Source organism: Dromaius novaehollandiae, chromosome 9 (assembly GCF_036370855.1).
Source record: "Dromaius novaehollandiae isolate bDroNov1 chromosome 9, bDroNov1.hap1, whole genome shotgun sequence".
NCBI lineage: Eukaryota > Metazoa > Chordata > Aves > Casuariiformes > Dromaiidae > Dromaius > Dromaius novaehollandiae.
The window spans coordinates 28,779,955-28,796,991 of NC_088106.1; the positions used below are offsets into that span (position 1 = coordinate 28,779,955).

The 17,037-nt window shown below is 40.9% G+C and overlaps 1 protein-coding gene across 5 annotated transcripts in view; it reads left to right on the forward strand.

The window, feature by feature from the left end:
* STAG1 (STAG1 cohesin complex component) overlaps positions 1–17,037 on the forward strand; it is a 197,425-nt gene that overhangs the window by 66,144 nt on the left and 114,244 nt on the right. For all 5 annotated transcript variants that reach the window (XM_064517032.1, XM_064517029.1, XM_026100554.2 and 2 more), the window contains exon 5: positions 11,428–11,524. In XM_064517032.1, coding sequence (XP_064373102.1) covers positions 11,428–11,524 — 97 coding nt within the window. The remainder of the gene's footprint in view (positions 1–11,427; positions 11,525–17,037) is intronic.

A 17,037-nucleotide genomic window follows, 5' to 3' on the forward strand; every position in this document is an offset into this window, starting at 1 on the left:
ACCCGTATTAGGCAAGTATTGAATTGTTGTCACTGCTTTTTAATTTGTCGAGAGACCTTTTGTACAGTTAGTTGCTTCAGAAGTTTTTCTGTTGGCGGCTACCTTGATGTGTAGTGTGATACGACGTGCTGTCTGGGCTTGCTGCTGCTACGTTGCAGTAGCCCATTTAGACTATGCATAGGGCTTTGTTATGCACATTTTCCCCCTTTTTTAGGCAAATATGATACTCTTCTGCTTTTTCTCATTTGTGTCTTTTTCTTTTTCTCGAAAGTTTTTATGGATACAGCTACGCGCACTGTTTTTCCCACCCTAAGCCTCTCCAGGCAGAACAGGCTACGTGGCCGTGGACAGTTCAGCTTAAGTCTTCAGAGGCACTTCTGCATTGACCCCTGCTCGCGGCATTCAGCCAGCAGGGAAGTAAAGACCATGTGATGATCTCAAATTCCGCTTAGGCCTCAATCTGAAAATTTCTCACAAGGAAGTTAGGGCTGTAATGAAGTGTGTACTTCTGCGGTGGTCAAACAAGCAGAGAAGCGTTGTCCTTTGTTGTGCGCCGCCGAGTTTTGTGCCTCCCCCGGAAAATCAGAGCGACTAATCAGTAGTCAAGAAAGGTATTTGATAGCGAAAGATGAATAGATCGATGCCTAGATTACTCTATAATGTTAAGTGCATTGCCAGTTATCCTTAATTGATTTGTTAGCCGTTCGCTACAGATTAGCTGCCGAGTTTTGAACCAGTTGACCTCTCCGCTTATGCTCAGCTAATAGAAAATACTGGTGTTGAGTAGGTGTGGCTCAGAGTAAATATGGCTCCACTGTATGCTAAAAAGCATTTTAGGGTATGTATCCACAGAGAGCTTTCTAGTACATCGAAAGGGAATTTTTCATCGTCCTACCAGATCTTCTCTGTATCTCCAGAAATCAGGACTATACGTGTTTCCTCACCTTTCTTGTCTGTCCACCTGGACGCGCAGGGATTTGAGCATTTTGAGGTCCCCTGTCCATTTGAGTAAAGCTGTGTTTGTAGCACTGCTTTTCCTGTCATGAAAGGGAATTTTCTTTGCTCCTTATATTTTAGTTCCTCCCAGATTGTTTCTTCTTTGCACCTCCTGGCCTCAGCTTGACAAGCTGTGACTCTCTTCCACAATACTACACTGGCTAGAGAGTTAGTTAGCATATCAGAGCAGGAACATCATGAGACCTCTTTTTTTTTTTTTTCGCAGTTGTCTATCTGAAAGGATTTAAAAACCTGTCAGTAATATTAATTTAAAAATATTTCTGAAACATTAACAATGGTTTTTAAGATACTGATTTTTAATGTTTGTCCACCTGTCTTTGCTGCAAACTGTGCAGTTCAAAATTAGTACATACCAAAATAAAGGGTATGCGTCCCCTGTAATTACATGTTTCATCTGTTGGGAATAATATGAAAGAGGTGAATGAAACAGTCTGGCCACTTTCAGCAATGCTTTTTGTGTTCTCTAGTCTCTCTAGCATCTTGCCGAATGATTGCCAGTTCCTTTTATCGTAATGTATCAGGTTTAGATGACTAGTCATCAACACGTGTATCTCTTTGAAAGCACTTTTCAGCTGAATTTCCCTGTACCTCCAGTAGCTTTTTTTTTTAATCGCTTTGAGGTTTGATGACCTGTACAGAAAGTGCAAGATAGTCCGATCTTGCAAAAAGATATGGCTGATACAGCTTTACACATCCTCTGAATATTGCATATCCTATATTGTTTAAACATTTTTTGGATGTTCGTGGCATTTAGTGCAGAAGTAGACCATTGTGGTCTTGGATACTACCTGCCTGCTTAACTCAGGCCACAGAATTTCACTTGTTTCTATGTTAAGTCCACAGCTTCTTCTACAACACCCACTTTCATATAGTAACAATAGTAACAGCAGTAATCACTTTGAGCTGATTAGAAGTTAGGGTGGATCAACTGTAGCAACTGGAGAGGCTGAATCCAAGTTGTGCCTGTCATCCTCCCCGCTCAGGTCTCGTGGCAGAAGCTGCTCCCTGCGCTGGCGGTGGCAGGTACCTGTCCACGCTTGGCCGTTGCAGCCAGGAGGTGGGACTGGCCGTGGAGAAGGCTTCTGGCGCCCTCCCCACGAGCGAGGCTGCTCTTCGGGGACGGCTTCTGCTGGGGAACGGAGCCAGAGGCAGTAGGGCGAGCCCCAGGGACTGCACAGCTTTCAGTTTGGTTTATACCACATTCAGCGTGGATTAGTCTCTGCTTCACGTGCTTCTTACAACCCCCTGGAATTTTATCATAAAGTTATTTTAATCACGTAATTATTGTACAGTATAGATAATCCCTATGTTCCTTTGTCCTTCCAGTGGTTCTAATTAAGAAAAATTGCTATATGTCTGCTTTAATCTGGCATAAACTGAGGCTGCTGTTGAAAAGATCGGTCCCAGCTTCTCCCACAGCTACAGCTGGTGTTTTTGACACTTTTCTTGTGTGTTTTGTAGTCATGCCAAGAAACAGATTTAATTAAAACCTGACACTTTGACAGATTTTTTTCAGCTGGATCAGCTCCCTGATTCAGTTCACCTCTGGCAGCAGCTCAGACTTATTCTTGATTAAATGAATGTATAACCATGACCATATCTGCCTTATTTAGAATTGTATTTTACACGTATGCCTTGCCACTTGGGCTTGAAAACGTAAGAGCAGCTCTAACTGGATCGTACTGAAGGTCCAGTATCCTGTCTCTGACACGGGCAGGTAAGAAAGAGCATAAGAAGGTGAGATGTATTTTGGCAATTCTCCCTGCCCCGACTGTTTGCAGTTTGGGGAGCTGTGGGGTGAACATGGTTTCTGGGTTTTCAGTCGCCCGAATGGATCTCTCTCCCCTGAATTTCTCTGTTCTCCCCAGTGGAGTTCTCTTCTCTTGATAGTGTCTCTGTATCTGCTTCCACAATTTCTGGGAGTAAAGGTCTTTGTCAAAGATTAACTGCGCACAAACATATGCTACTAAGTATTATCCATATTTTTTATGTTACAGGCATGTTTTAGTTTGATAGTCCTTTGTTGTATTTTAACAATGCAGCATTCCCCGCTTTGAAAGATGGATGATGATTTGGGGTTTCACCAAAGTAAACTGGCTCAGAACCTCCTTGGGAGTTTAAGTATGCGTTCTCTGAAGTTTACAGTACAATATAACTGCAACTGGTTTTGTCATTTGAACTAATTCTGCGGTCTCATCCTGCTTTACTTTCGGTTATATGCTACTAGCTTAAAAAAAAAACAAAACACAAAACTTGGTGCATGCTTTCATGCTTGTTATACTAGTAACAATTTAGCTACCAGACAAAACATCAGTTAATCAAAGAGGTATCCTTTAATACCAAATGAATTTTTCCGCAGTCATCACACACCACTGCGTTTTCCTTGTGATGTAGGATGGTGGGATCCTCATACGATGCAGGATGATTTTTCCCTGTCCAGGTCTACCCGTATGGCAGCAGTACATTATGCAAAGACGTTATGTCTGAACACACCCTGTATAGTTAAAGCCAGACAAGTCTTTTGCTCTCCAGAAGGTCATCAGGTTTTGAAGTATCTGGGGTGATCTGTGAACTCTTTCCAGATATGCTTGCAAAAGAACTTGAACCTGCCTTTAAATGAATTGGTGGTGGGTCTCTCCTACCGGAATAACTTGGTTCTGTTTTGGTACTACTTTAAAGATTTTCCAGTCTCATGCACGATGTGTATATGTAGTTTTAATAGCTCTGAACCATTTATGCACATGATTGGCCAAGATTTAACAGATGCAGCCCCTTGGAAATCGTGTAATATGTAAATTGTGAGAAATCAGCACCTGCACAAATTCTCTATCATTGTAGAAGATGGCACAAAGCCGTTGTACGGTCTGCCAGTCATTTCTGGGGGCTCAGGTGAGGGTAGCGCAGATCTGCCGTGACAAGAGTGTTTGTCCCCAGTAGTTCCTGTAATGTTTTTTTTTTTTTTTTTTTGCAATAATAATTTTTTGAGTACCTTTTTGCATGTGAGAGTAATGTCACTTAAATGATGCCACTCTGATACTCTTGTAACAGTTGAGAACTAAATATTTCTAGCTTCCAGTAGTTTTTTCCTCCCAAATGGTTCCATATAATATGTTACACTGATTTCCTCACATAATGATATTTACTGCCCGTTCCACTGCATATAACTACATATTTACATGCAATGCCAGACACAGATATCTCTAGATGGAGTGTATAGATCCTATAGTTTTACTGGGAATAAATGTTTTCAGGATTTAATTCCTTCACTTTCTCTGCTTCAGGAAAGAAAAGTTATATAGATAGAAACTGTGTAAAGCAGACTTTCTCATTTTTGCTCATGAGAAAAAACACAAGAAACAGGTACTGTTTCATTAAAGTAAGATAAAAACAGAATCACTTTGGTGTTTCAGAAAATGCTGGCTAGGTGTTAGCAAAGGGTGAACTATTTCAAAATCTGAAGTGACCATCTTTACAGTAAAAAGGATAAATTGCAGCTTTTCAGTCTACGGTTCTTTTTTATTAACTTGATATTAGGTTTTTCATGGGGTGGATATTATATATCTTGTCTGCAATTTGGAGTGCAGCCAAATAGTCATCACGAAGTGCAATCTTAAATTGTACATCCTTCTACATGTTAAGAGCTACCTTCTCCCCAGGAACTGTCTGTGTAATTACTTCGTTCTTCACAAAATTTGACCTTAGAAGACTTCTATTCATTTATTTCAAAAACTGCATGAATTCACTTGAAAAACTTGGAGTATTACACATCTCTTGCTACTTTCATTTCTTTCTCTATGCTTTTATTTTCACTGTCCTCCTAAGTCCTTGTCACAGTCTGTTAAAGCATGCTTTCTAGCTTTTATCTTCTCTTCAGGCTGCTCTTTTATACAGATAACTGAAACTTTTAATTTCACTGTGCCTTTTTTTTGTTTTAATAAGTTTCAAATTTCATTTGAGTAATTTTGCTATTTGGCAGAAGACATTGGTATAAGCTGTACTACCTTTTTTTGTATTTTTCCCCCACTTTTAATTTAAACACATCCTAGAGTCATTTTTTGTTCTGTCATATTCACTGTAAATGAAGCATGTCCATGATCAGCTGTATGAAATGTTAAATTACTTAAATGTTATTTGTCCTTGATTTGCCTTGGTTTACAATTGACTCAGATCTTATACTTGAACATGCACTTTGTATGTGGTGTCATTTGTTTTCACTTTGTGTTAGCAGCACTGCTGCCAAATTATTACTTAATTTAAATTGTGAAATAGGCTTATTGAAATCAACTTTCATTAACATCTAGTGGGGCTGTGCTAATTTACACGAGTTGGTGAGGCATCATCTGCAGTTAGTCCCTCTGGTTCCTCCAGCACTTAATGCTCCTAAGTGTAGTAATGTTCTTGCGCTGAAGGAGTATGAAATGGATTCATAGCTGAAAAGCCTCCAAGAGGTAATAAGATAACTAGTTTCATTATTTCCTTCATCGAATCAGACTTCTGCTTTTACTGGCAATCCAAGCTGTTATTTCTCTTCAATGCTATAAAATGTTCCTATTTATCTTTTAGCAGACTTGGAGATGCAAAGCTCAATATATCTGCAGAGTCTGTGTGATTGTTTTCAAGTTGTTTACTCAGACTGTGGATCCATTCTGTTACTTACTCAACTTCCTTTAGGTCTCTTATTTCTGTAGGGAGGCCTATTTGCAGATAGATTTTGTCTTCAGATTGTCTGCACGGTAGTTCTTAAAGCAGGGTCACCGCAGAGCTACTTTGGGAGATTCTTAGGAGCTGCTATAAGCTTTTGAAGATCCTTGTACTGATTACAGATTTGTGCTATAGATCATCTGCCATTTGCAGAAGATCCCGATTTTTCACTTGGTTCTCATAAAAGTAGAATCACGAGCACTTACAGATATTTTTATTATTATTATTATTATTATTATTTTTAGATCCTGAAGTCTCATTTCAGTAGTATGAACTTGTATGGACCTGACATGCTGAACCAGAGATATGGCGCACATAAATGTGTGCGTATATAGATATATATATACACACACACATCTATATCTATCTATCTATCTAGGTGTGTATATATATATATTTTTTTTCCTGAGAGTGCCAGGTGAGAGGGGGTCATGTGGCAGTTATTGGCGTAATCTTCAGATTTTATCACAATAACTGAGCTAGATAATTTTTCATTTGCTAAAGTTTAGTTACAATATCCCTTGCCTCACTCTAGTTTGGTAAGGAAGACAACAAGCTAAAGAGTTTTTCTTGCACTCTCTCATTTGTTGTGCTTCATAACCTCAGTGTCAGGGGAGCCCTTTCACTGTGCATGTGCAATGAGTTTGGTGAATCCCCAAATCATGGACTTCCTGCACCTGGGCAAAATACAGTGCATGCACAGTCAGCCTCATGGGGCAGAGGAGGAATGCTTCCCAGGACCGCTGAATTTATCCCGTATGGCATGCGCAGCATGTAAGTACATATTTCCATACAGTAAATCCCTGCTCTCTACTGCATCTGGAGGTAAAAACATCTGGCAGCAGATGAGCACCATGGCAGCGATTCATGCCATCTAGTCCTGGCCGTCATCTTTCATAGGTTTCTTTTTTGGAAGTAGGCAACAAGTCTCTTGACTGGATGAGTAGCTCTGATGGATGCAGCCTGCTCATGTCTACCACATTTCCAAAGAGCTCTCTGGTCCTTCCCTCCTCCTGTCACCCACACATGTCTTCACTGTGATACCAGCCCTGGGTTTTGGACATCTGATAGAGAAGTGGCCAGGCAGGGCAGGATGTGTCTATGCAAGCTGGGGACCAAATGTCAGTTGTTGCCGTAAGGATTATTAATGTAATTTGTTGCTTGCTCTCTGCTTATGTTTGAGAAGCTCTTGAAAAGAGGGTGAGTGGAAGGAAGCTGCAAACAACACAAAATTGTCCTGGAGAACCTTGCAGGGCTGCTATAACCTGTGTAATGTTGGTTAGAAATCCTTGTTTTTTATAGGGGTCTTTCTCTTCATGCATGTTTATGCAAAATAATTCCTTTTCTGGCAGTGATTGCTTGTTGCACCATTTGCTACACTATTGCCTGTTGTATGATTTCTTTTTTTCCCCTCAAATTTGTCTCTTTTCTGTTTTTTTGGACTACTGCTACTTTTTCTTGGTTCAGTTGATATTTGTCTCTATTTTAGGTCTAATGTGTATCTCTTTTTTTCTCACCGTAATGTTTTCAGTTTTTATAGCTCTTTTCTGTTACATCAAAAGTCAACAGTTTGATTAAGTTCCAACTGTTGTAGCATATGTAGTCTGGCTTCATTATCTCCTGTTGCCTAAAAACTGTAGTCTCTCTAAAAGATTTACCAATAAGCATGCCAAATGCGCATGAGGGGCTGAACGCTGTAGAATGGTCACATACTGGTCTGTGCGTGTTAGTTTGATTTGCATACTTTGAAAATACCTCTTGTATTTGTAGGGATTGGTAGATGCAATTTGTGTGATTAGGTACGGACGTGTACCGGGTAGGGTATCTGTATGTGAACTTGTCACCCTGGGCTCCCCAGATGGTCGATGGAGATCTAGTTAGTGTAATTACCAGAGCAGTCATCTCATCTTACAGTGGATGCCTGTTCTGGTCAGATGAATTACACTGTCAGCTCCACTGAATATATTGACTATATTGAGTATAAAGGGAGTGACTGGCATGAGTGATGAGTTGGGCCATACATCTAAAGTTAGGTGAGAGGGATCCCATCCAAAAATTTTTCTGGAGCACTCAAAATTTTAGTTAAAACTTTCTGTAAATCACGTGCTAGCCCCAGAGGTTGTAGGAGGTAGTCCTCATCTGCTGCCCTCGTTCTGCATCTTCCCTCTGATTTTGGTGGTTTCTTTATCTGCTCCTGCTGTTAAAGAAACCACGTTGCCTCAGGTCTTGCGATCAAGTGCTTGTCTTCATTTTTCTGTGATTTGTATCCTATGGTTCTGGATTGAAAAAACAAGTACTATACTAGATAGGCCGAAGTGGACCCTTATTGCCCAAGGACGTAGCATGTCCTTCACAGCTCCTTTTTATAAAAGGAGGCAAAAAAACCCAGAAGGTAGAGCAGCTGAGCTGATCAGTATTCTTGCTGCTTTGTCCATCTAGGAAGATTCTTACCCGGAGAAGGAAGCAAAAAAGCTGGAAGCTGTCTTTGGCAGATAATGTCCCCTCCCTCCCGCTCTCGAGCTGTAAAGTATTGCCCCTTCAGTTATTTTAGGATCATTCCAAAAATGACTGCTTACAGGGGAAAATAATAATAAAAAAATCTAATTGTGGACATTGGCAGGATCTAATCTTTTTATAAGGCAAAACTGGTTTGAGAGGTTCCTGCCAAGGTACTTCAAGTTTCCATGGCTTTGCTCCTGTTAATGCTACAGTTCTGGGGCAGTATTGCAAGAATCAAGTAATTCCTCGAAATCTCCTCTACCCCTTTTATTTTTGTAACCCCGATGGGTTCGTTGGCATATGAAGAAACAGTTGCACTGGTGCAGCTGAAGAAGCAGTATATTGTATCCAGGAAACAGGCACAAGACTGAGCGGGGACAGGAATCTCGTAGGCCAGCCTGGCTTCTACAGGGAATGCCGTGCATGAACCTTGACTGTGGACAGTGCACAGGGATAGACTGTGAAGTAGCTCTTAGCACTCAGAAAAAAACATCTGAGGTTTCCAGGCTCAAAAAAGAATGTAGTAGACTTCAGAAAACATTAAGAGATGTGACAAGAATGAGCAAAGATAAAGATAGGGAAGCATTTCTGTGCAAGCCACGGAGATCCGGAGTGGTGTCCTGCAGCCTGCAAAGAGGCAACCAGTGGAGAATATGATGGACACATGGAGAAGGTAAATGGGGATCGAGGTTCATTTTCTCCTCTACCATAAGAATTAGGTGGCACCAAATACAGCTAGCACTTGGCAAGTTTGAAGCACAGCAGTTATTCTTTCTTTGCAGTACGCAATTAAACTGTGAAACACACTGCTGCGAGATGGGGTAGATTGTAAAATCTTTTGGGTCAAGACAGGCAAATTCATGAAAGGAAAAGATGCTACGGTCTGTTAAACCCTAACCACATATCCGGAAAGTCCCTGAGCTGCAAATGCTGGGTCTGGGAGGGTAACAGGGAAGCATCGGTACCTGCTGCCCTGTTGTCATGCTCCTCGTGAAGGAGCCCCGCTGGGCCTCGGGCTGACCCACGGCTGCTTGCTTCCGTGGTCAGTTAGCCCCGGCAGTGGTACGTTGCTCTGATAGCTACACTCCTATAGGTGTTCAGATACTTTAAGGTGGTAGTATACTAGCAGTCTGGTCGTTAAACTTTGTCAATAGTTGGTAGAGTAAATATTTTTTACATTTGGCCTCATTTGGTTTTATGCGCTGGGGACAATTCTGCCGAGAAGGATCGATAGTTACAGGAAAAGGTCTGAGCTCATGACGAAATAACAGAGAAGCGTCCTAGAGAACTGGGTTTGTGCTGCTGCTGCTTCATGTTTTCTCAACTTGTGTGAAGATTAATGTGAGACTTCCTAGAGAATTTATCCTAACAGATGGACTTTATTGTAAGACTTCTTCTCATACTGTTGCGTGCATGTTTGTGTGTAGATGAGACCTCCAAAAGCTTACAGATTCCTGCTGGTTGTTGAATAACGTGATGGTGCCGAGAGTCTCATGCTGTCTTGAAGGAGCGTGCTGATCCCCAGCGGGATTCAGCACCGGGCGCTTCGGCTCGTTCCACCGAGGCCATTGTTTCCAGGACATGCATGGTCATCGTCTTGCTTCCTCCCTTCTCCCGTACGCTTGCTACGGTTGCACTGGCAGTTGGGGGAATTTGCCCTGGGATAAACTAGAAGTTGCAGGTGAATTTTTCAGGATCCTGTCCTTACACCCAGCAGTTTAGAAAGAAGCAGAATTCCTCGAAGAGACGGAGTTGGTTGGATTCACTCCGTCCTACTCATTCTTTTTCAGCAAGGTTGAGAGGGTGGTTGAGGGTGGGTTAGGATTTTTTTTTTAATTAATTTTAGTGAAATCCATAGTAAACATGAACTCTTCAAAATAAAGTAATCTATTTGCAAGTTACGCTCAAAAAGCATAATCAAGTTTCTGTTAATGAATGTTGTCGTGTCTGGAACAGTGAAGACTTTTTCTTTTTCCTTCTCGGAAAATAAATAAAACATAGTATTTGGTTTCACTCAATATATATACAGGTGATTACCTTCTGTGTTTGTGTACGTGAGGAAATCTGAATAGAGAGTTTAAATAATACAGTGTTTTAGTGATGTGGAAAGAAGCATCCTTGTCTTCCTTAAGAAGCATGAAGCAGGCTGAGAAAGGACCTCACCCCCCACCATCCCCTTTTGCTTCTCTGGAACGGGTTTTTAAGCATTTCTGTAGCTGATTTGTTTGCTTCGTCCTCGTTTTACCTACATCAGGAGTTTGAAAAATGACAGGTCTCCTGAGGAGGTTGTGTAGTCAGAGCGGGGGGGGAGCAGCGAGGCTGCCGTTGTGCGTCCGCGCGCTGCTTTCGGCTGATGGCTCCTGCCCTTAGCAACTCCCGACTGTCACTGCTCCTCTGCGAGGACGGACAAAATTCAGTTAGTGCCTTCTCTCACGGAGCCGCTGAGGCCCGTTCTCTGTCCCCAGAGATTAACAGCTGGCAGGTGACGAACCTTCTCGACACCTGTACGCTTGCTGTCCTCCTCCCTCCCCTTGCGCGGTGACGACAGGCAGCGTGCAGCACGCGCGGAGCAGCGATTAGAACAATGTCTGCGGGCTGCCTGCAGGTGTGAGCGCAGTTTGAGACTGTGGCTCCGCTTCATATACTGTGGTGCAGGTGGCTTACTGCCTCTCAGCCACTGTGAGAATGGCCAAACTCTGCATTATTTACAAAATATTCCGTGTTGCATTCTGTCTTCTTGAGCTATGTACAGTGTTTCTGAATGATTGGCGTACTGTTTTGAGCTTTATGAGTATTGAGATGTTCAGTGCAATGGAAATTCAGCTCCTATCCCAAAGGGCCTTGCTACCTCTCATTTTTCTGGGAATATGTGTTGGTAATTCTGTAAGGAATCACACTGCTTTTTTCGCACAATTGTGAAACTGAATAAATACGGCAAATAGAGTTTTGAGCGATTACAGTAATTTGCCTTTGAACCTTGGTTTATGCAATTATAATAGCAGAATCCAATGCATATAATTCTGTTCTCTAACAATATTTGTTCTGTCTCCACCCTGAGAGAAGGTGTATAGATTTCTGAATTTGTACACACATATAATTGTGCAAAATAATTTTTCAGTTATAAAATAATATTCTGAAAAGAATAAGTCATTTGCCTTTAATAAAACACTTTTTAAGAGTATCTGATAAGTATTCTTTTTTTCTTGACAGTCTGTGGTGGACGACTGGATTGAATCATATAAACAAGACAGGGACATAGCACTTCTGGATTTAATCAACTTCTTTATCCAGTGTTCAGGATGTCGAGGTACAGAACGTTGGAAACAAGTTGTATAGAATAAATCTGACGGTCATACAAACATGTATTAGTGCAAATGCTGGTAAAGATGTGGGAGGCACATGGATTGATACTCCTCGTATGCATGGTTTGTATAGAAATATTGTCTACATTCTGGAATAATTTTATTTAAAGCTTGTTTGTCAAGGGCCTACCTTCTCTTTTCCTCACTTTCTTGTCATCATCCTAAAGTGTACAAATCCTTGCAGAGATACTCTACTCATGAGCAAAAGGAGACAAAAGATTTATTAGTCAAGGTAAGCATGTCTTCCTCTTTCTCTTTCTTCCCAATTTTTTTTATTACAAAAAGTAATAGGTGTAGCTATACCTTAACTGTGCTATTTTTTTCTTTCTCTCTAGGAAAATGAGGTTTTGTAAACGGAAGAGGGAGTCAAGCTTCAGTTGCCTTCAGATTAGTAAGAAAGAAGATTTCTTTTGGATGAAGCACCAATCTTATTTCTTTCTCTCTAATACTTTATCAAGTCAGCAGCAAGTGGCCAGCCTTTTTTACCCTGTTTTAGCAGTCTCTCTTTACCATGCATGGGGCAGTCTTTCTAGCATTGCGTTTTAATGAATTTTCCACGTGTGTCTTTTTTCTGTTTTTTAACTCAATGTTGAAAATAAAAAAAAAAGACAGAGCTCTACTCTGTCTTTTTTACCCCATACTGAACTAGTTATTGTTTTCTGGTGCTTTGTATAATTTGCCCTTAGCAGAATCAAAAATAACCCACAATTCAGAAATGCTTTTCTTCATTTTATAACTGACCTGGGAATATACCTTTAGATCATCAAATGATCTAAGTAGAAGTTCCTTTTCTTTCTTCTTAAGTATGAGAAGTCCCAAGTTCAAAGTGTCAGCAAAAAGGAAATATGAGCCCTAAGCACCTTCAGCAAACTTTTTTTGTAGCATAAGGTAAAAAACTTATTTTATGGATGATAGGAAAGACTGAAGCTGTGGAAGCATCTGTGAAGGGGCTCAGGCTTAGGGTTTAGATAACCAGGCTATATCAATGTCTCTACTGTTCACACAGGTTCCCTAAAATATTTCCAGCCTTGTTTGGCACCTTATGTGAAAGTAGTTTTATTCTGTTTGCTTTTGTAAGCACTCACCTAAAAGTGTATATAATAAGATCTTCCCTTTAAGAATTTGGGCTGTATTAAATCAAAGGCATCCGTGGACATATTCTTTATATTCTTGTTGATGCAGGTTCTTGGTGGGGGCATCTCATAAATACATCTTTTTCCCTACTGCTGTCCTCTAATTTCTAGCTCCTTTTCTTTCTGCTCGTTAAAGAAGGCGGCACTCTTACCATCTCTGAAGATTCATATTTTTTTAAACCTCTTGTCAGTGATTGATGCAGGCTCAATGCCCACTGCCAACCATATGCTGCTGGAGCAATTGCTTCCCAGGAAGCCTTTCCTTTATTGGCGGGGAAGCAGCAGTGCTTCAAGTGGCTGATGTCATTTATTTTTTTCTTATGGTGACTTTCTCTCCTTTTTCAGTACTCTGTTTGTACCCACAGGACTCTCTCTCTGCTGAGCTTGCTTTAGTGACCTTCTGCTCCCAAATAGCAATGGTAGAAAAGGAATGTAAAAATGGCATATTCTCCAGCATTCATCATGTATCTTGTGTTGAGTTTTTGCAGTAGGGCTACAGTTCTTCTCTTTCCCATTTTCAGGAATGTGCCTGTTTTCTAGAAATAATAAAAACCTTTTCAGAAGAGAGTGGACTTCACTGGTGGCCCACTTAGGGTAAAATGCATCATAAGCTATCCTTAGTGAAAATGAGGTATGGAAATCTAGGGATTTTTCCATATTTTTTGAGGACAAGACCAAAGTTTCTTTTTCATGGGAAGAATATATGATCTACTATATGGCAGTTTTCTTTCCCTTTAAAGATGTTCTTGATATTCTTATTTGTTCCTGTTTCTGATAAATAACAGTTCCTCATGGCATTATCTTCCTTAAAATTCTTGTTTTCCATTTGCTCCACTATAATTGATTTCAAATTCTTCGTCCTTCTTTCACAATGTTGGAACTAAATGCTTACCACTAATATATACAATTTTGTGATCATTAACTGGGGGGATGAAGAGAGGGGAGCAACAACTAACTGAGGAGGTTCTTCAGGGAACTTTGAAAGTGACACTAGGTTTAATAAATCTACAGTTTTAGAAGTATTTGATATCTAAATATATATAAAATGCACTTGGTTTGACATTTCTTTCAAAATTTTTAAACAGATGAAGAGTGCGTGCATGTTTTCCAACCTCAATTAGAAACCATTTAGGAACCACACTTAATAGTTTTAGTTTTATTTAGCTATAGTATTGATCCTAACAAAATTATCTTTCTGTTTAGAGAAACATTGATTTTTATATATTCATCACAATCTCTTAGGCAGCACATACACCTGAATGAAGCTCTTTCATCCTCCAGTTTTGCGTAGAGATTTTTCTGAACTGAAAAGTGATCTCTTGTAAATGTGAATCAGCAGGCACGTTATATAAATTATTAATATTAAAAATTGTAAAATTAATGTGTTTTTTCAGGCTAGCTTACAAGATCTGTGAGATTAAAACTGAATAAATATTAACCAAATATTCAAGTATCTATCTGTTCTTTGTCAACTCTTCCGAATAGCTGTTTAATCAATTACTTTTTTATATAATGTATTCTGATTCATACAGTCATGTCTATTGGAACATGATAGATTTATTTTTAGCGTGACTTTGATAAGCTTTCTAGGTTTTCTAAGGATCATTTGGTAAAAATACGAAGTTTGTCCGTCTTGAGCTACCAAAAGCGTCTCAATTCAAGAACTGGATTTGCACTGGGATAAAACCACCTTTTACACCATCTTCCTACTAGTTTGCCTGCTTGTTCTGTCCATGTTATCCATGCTGATTTTTAAATACAAAGACGTGAGAATAGTTTCTTAAAGATTTGCCTTTGTTATATATTTTTTCCTAAGAACAGCAGCAAAAATCTCTGTCTGTCACAGTTGGTCTATATAGTCTTTCTCCATGATGTTATACGGTATTTCTATGGCTGAAAAATGGTTAACAAGGACTGATAAGTTCACCAATTTGTTTTTGTTTCCTGCCCTTTTAAAATGCATCCCTTCTTCTAAAGGGAGGCTCATGTATTAGGTAGCACCTTAGAAAGATGACAGACTTGGGGTCCAGCATTGGGATAGCTCTTCTTGGAAAAAGAGCACCTGAATGCTATTTGCAGTCCCAGAAGAAAGCAAGTCTTGCTTGTTAGTAATAGTTATTTATTGTATTCTGTATTCACAATCCATAAAGCAGGTGTTATAATTGCCTCCTTACTTGTCTGCCAGGAACTAAATCAGGGGGTTGCATTTTCAGAGAACAGAGAGCTTTTTGAATTTAGGCTGTGGTAAGGCTAAACTGATTCTTCAAGTAGCTGTCGCTTGGCTGGGGCGAGGAAGTGCCTCCACGCCGCTGAGCTCCCACTGCAGTCCCGGAGTCTGGTCCGTAGCAGGGCACATGCAGGAATCCTCCGCTTTTGCACAAGGATATTCCGGATTTTCAGGGAAGGGGGGATTTTACAGCTCTCATCCGTTGCTTTCCTTGTAGAAACATCTATCTGGTCTCGCCAGCTGGCCGCGCGCCCCGCTCCCGGAGGAGCGCCCCGGCGGCAGTGGGATGCTGCAGCTGGGCTCATCAGCGCTGCCTCGCCGCCCGAGTCGTTAGCTCAGGTACGGGCGCCGCTGCCGTGACGGCCAGCGTGGTGCCAGCTCCGGAGCGACCGCGGATGCGGAGCTGCCGCCCTGGTACCTGCCTTGCTGGCTGCTTTTGCCTCCTGTCACTGATGCACGGCGGAGGGGAAAGCCCCGGAGCGCTGGGGCCCGCCTGGCTGCCCCAGGCCGAGCGCCACGCTTGCTAGAATAAATATTTTCTTTTCCTGACCAGCAGCGGTTAGTGGTTAGGACAGTCTGCTGAGCTGTGAAGGACGAATCAACTCATCGAGTTCCTGTAAGAAAGAAGCCTTCTTTTGCAGAGGGAGAAGCTCTGCCACATAGTTAAAGAGGGAGAACTACATGAATCTTTTAAATATACAGTGAAATTATTCCTGCTCTCTCTCCCGTTCATCCCCTTTCTTTTCTGATAGGCCAGAAACCCTTAAATTCTTAAGTCATTTTTCAAAAGTGGTTTGAGCCCTGCATGGTCTGCCAGTTTAGAAAGAAAATGGGTGAAACTGCCTCGCTGTTAGGTTCGTAGCATCACTATAGCTGCTCTTGGGCTTGCAAGGGTCTCCCCGTTGGAGCAAGGTTGTGGTTTGGCGCAGAACAGGTCACCTGGAGGAGGAGGATTAGCGTTGGTCAAGGAAGCGGGTGGATTTCCCGTGTGTGAGGTTTCTCGTGTCTCATTTTCCCCCTCAAAATCTCCTCTTCGGCTCTTGAGCTGTGGCTCTTGTTGGCTGGAGTCACTCATTAGTGGACAAACTTTGCCAGGGCCACCTGCACCCCTCACCTGCTGCTGTGGGTTGGCTTGTTTGAATTGCGGGTGAGCAGCAAGCTGTGTCTGAACTTTCTTTGTACAATACTCAAAGCAGGGCTTCTTCATGGACTTTCTCCTCATAAATCAGGCACTCAGGAGTTCATCTCCTCATCCAGCTTGAGCCTTGACTGCCCGGCTCTTCTTCACATGTTCTCGAAAGATCCTCTGCAAATTCTGCTACAAACAGAACCAACAAGTGCAGGATCTATGAGCTATGCCTGCTCCATTTTGGTTTTTATTAATGCCCTCTCCTCTTAATTAAGGGCAAGCTAATACATTTCTGTTTTGCCAAAGCAAGCTGAAGGCTGAAAACAGGAAAAAGCACTGTCGAGTGGCTGTTCCACAGTCTGGCAAAGGACCTGAACAAAACAGCCGCTCTCTTTGCTGTCGGACAGGATTTCAGAATGCTGATTAGCCAGGAAAGAGTATTATTTACTTTGAATAATGTTTTAACGGTTTAATAACTTTGTAAATAAAGTAATATTTTGGTTTAAAGAATTAATCTTTTACTAGTTAGCTATTTGCGCATAATTTTGTTTCGTGATAGATGGTATAATGTAACTCTACCGATGGTTATTATCGAGAGTGGAAAGAAGAATGCTTCATAGACGTAATTCCCTACAAATGGTCCTTTCGTAAGGAACTGCAAATTTTTAGTGAGAAATGCTGCTGGCTTTGGCATATGTTAAAAAGCTTTATTTCTGCAGTTTTTCCTGTATTATTAAGAAATCAATATTAGAAACATATTCAGTATTTGGAACAAATTAGAAAATTCATTATTCATTGTATTGGAGCTACATTTTATTAGGGGTATAAAATATGCGTTCCCACAATTTTCTCAATAAAAAGCTTTTCTAGTGTGTGAATATGGGGGAGAAGTTGCAAAAAAAGGACTAACACACTTTTTTAAAAAAAAAAAAAAAAAAAGCAAACTTGATGCTTAATTATGCATGATTC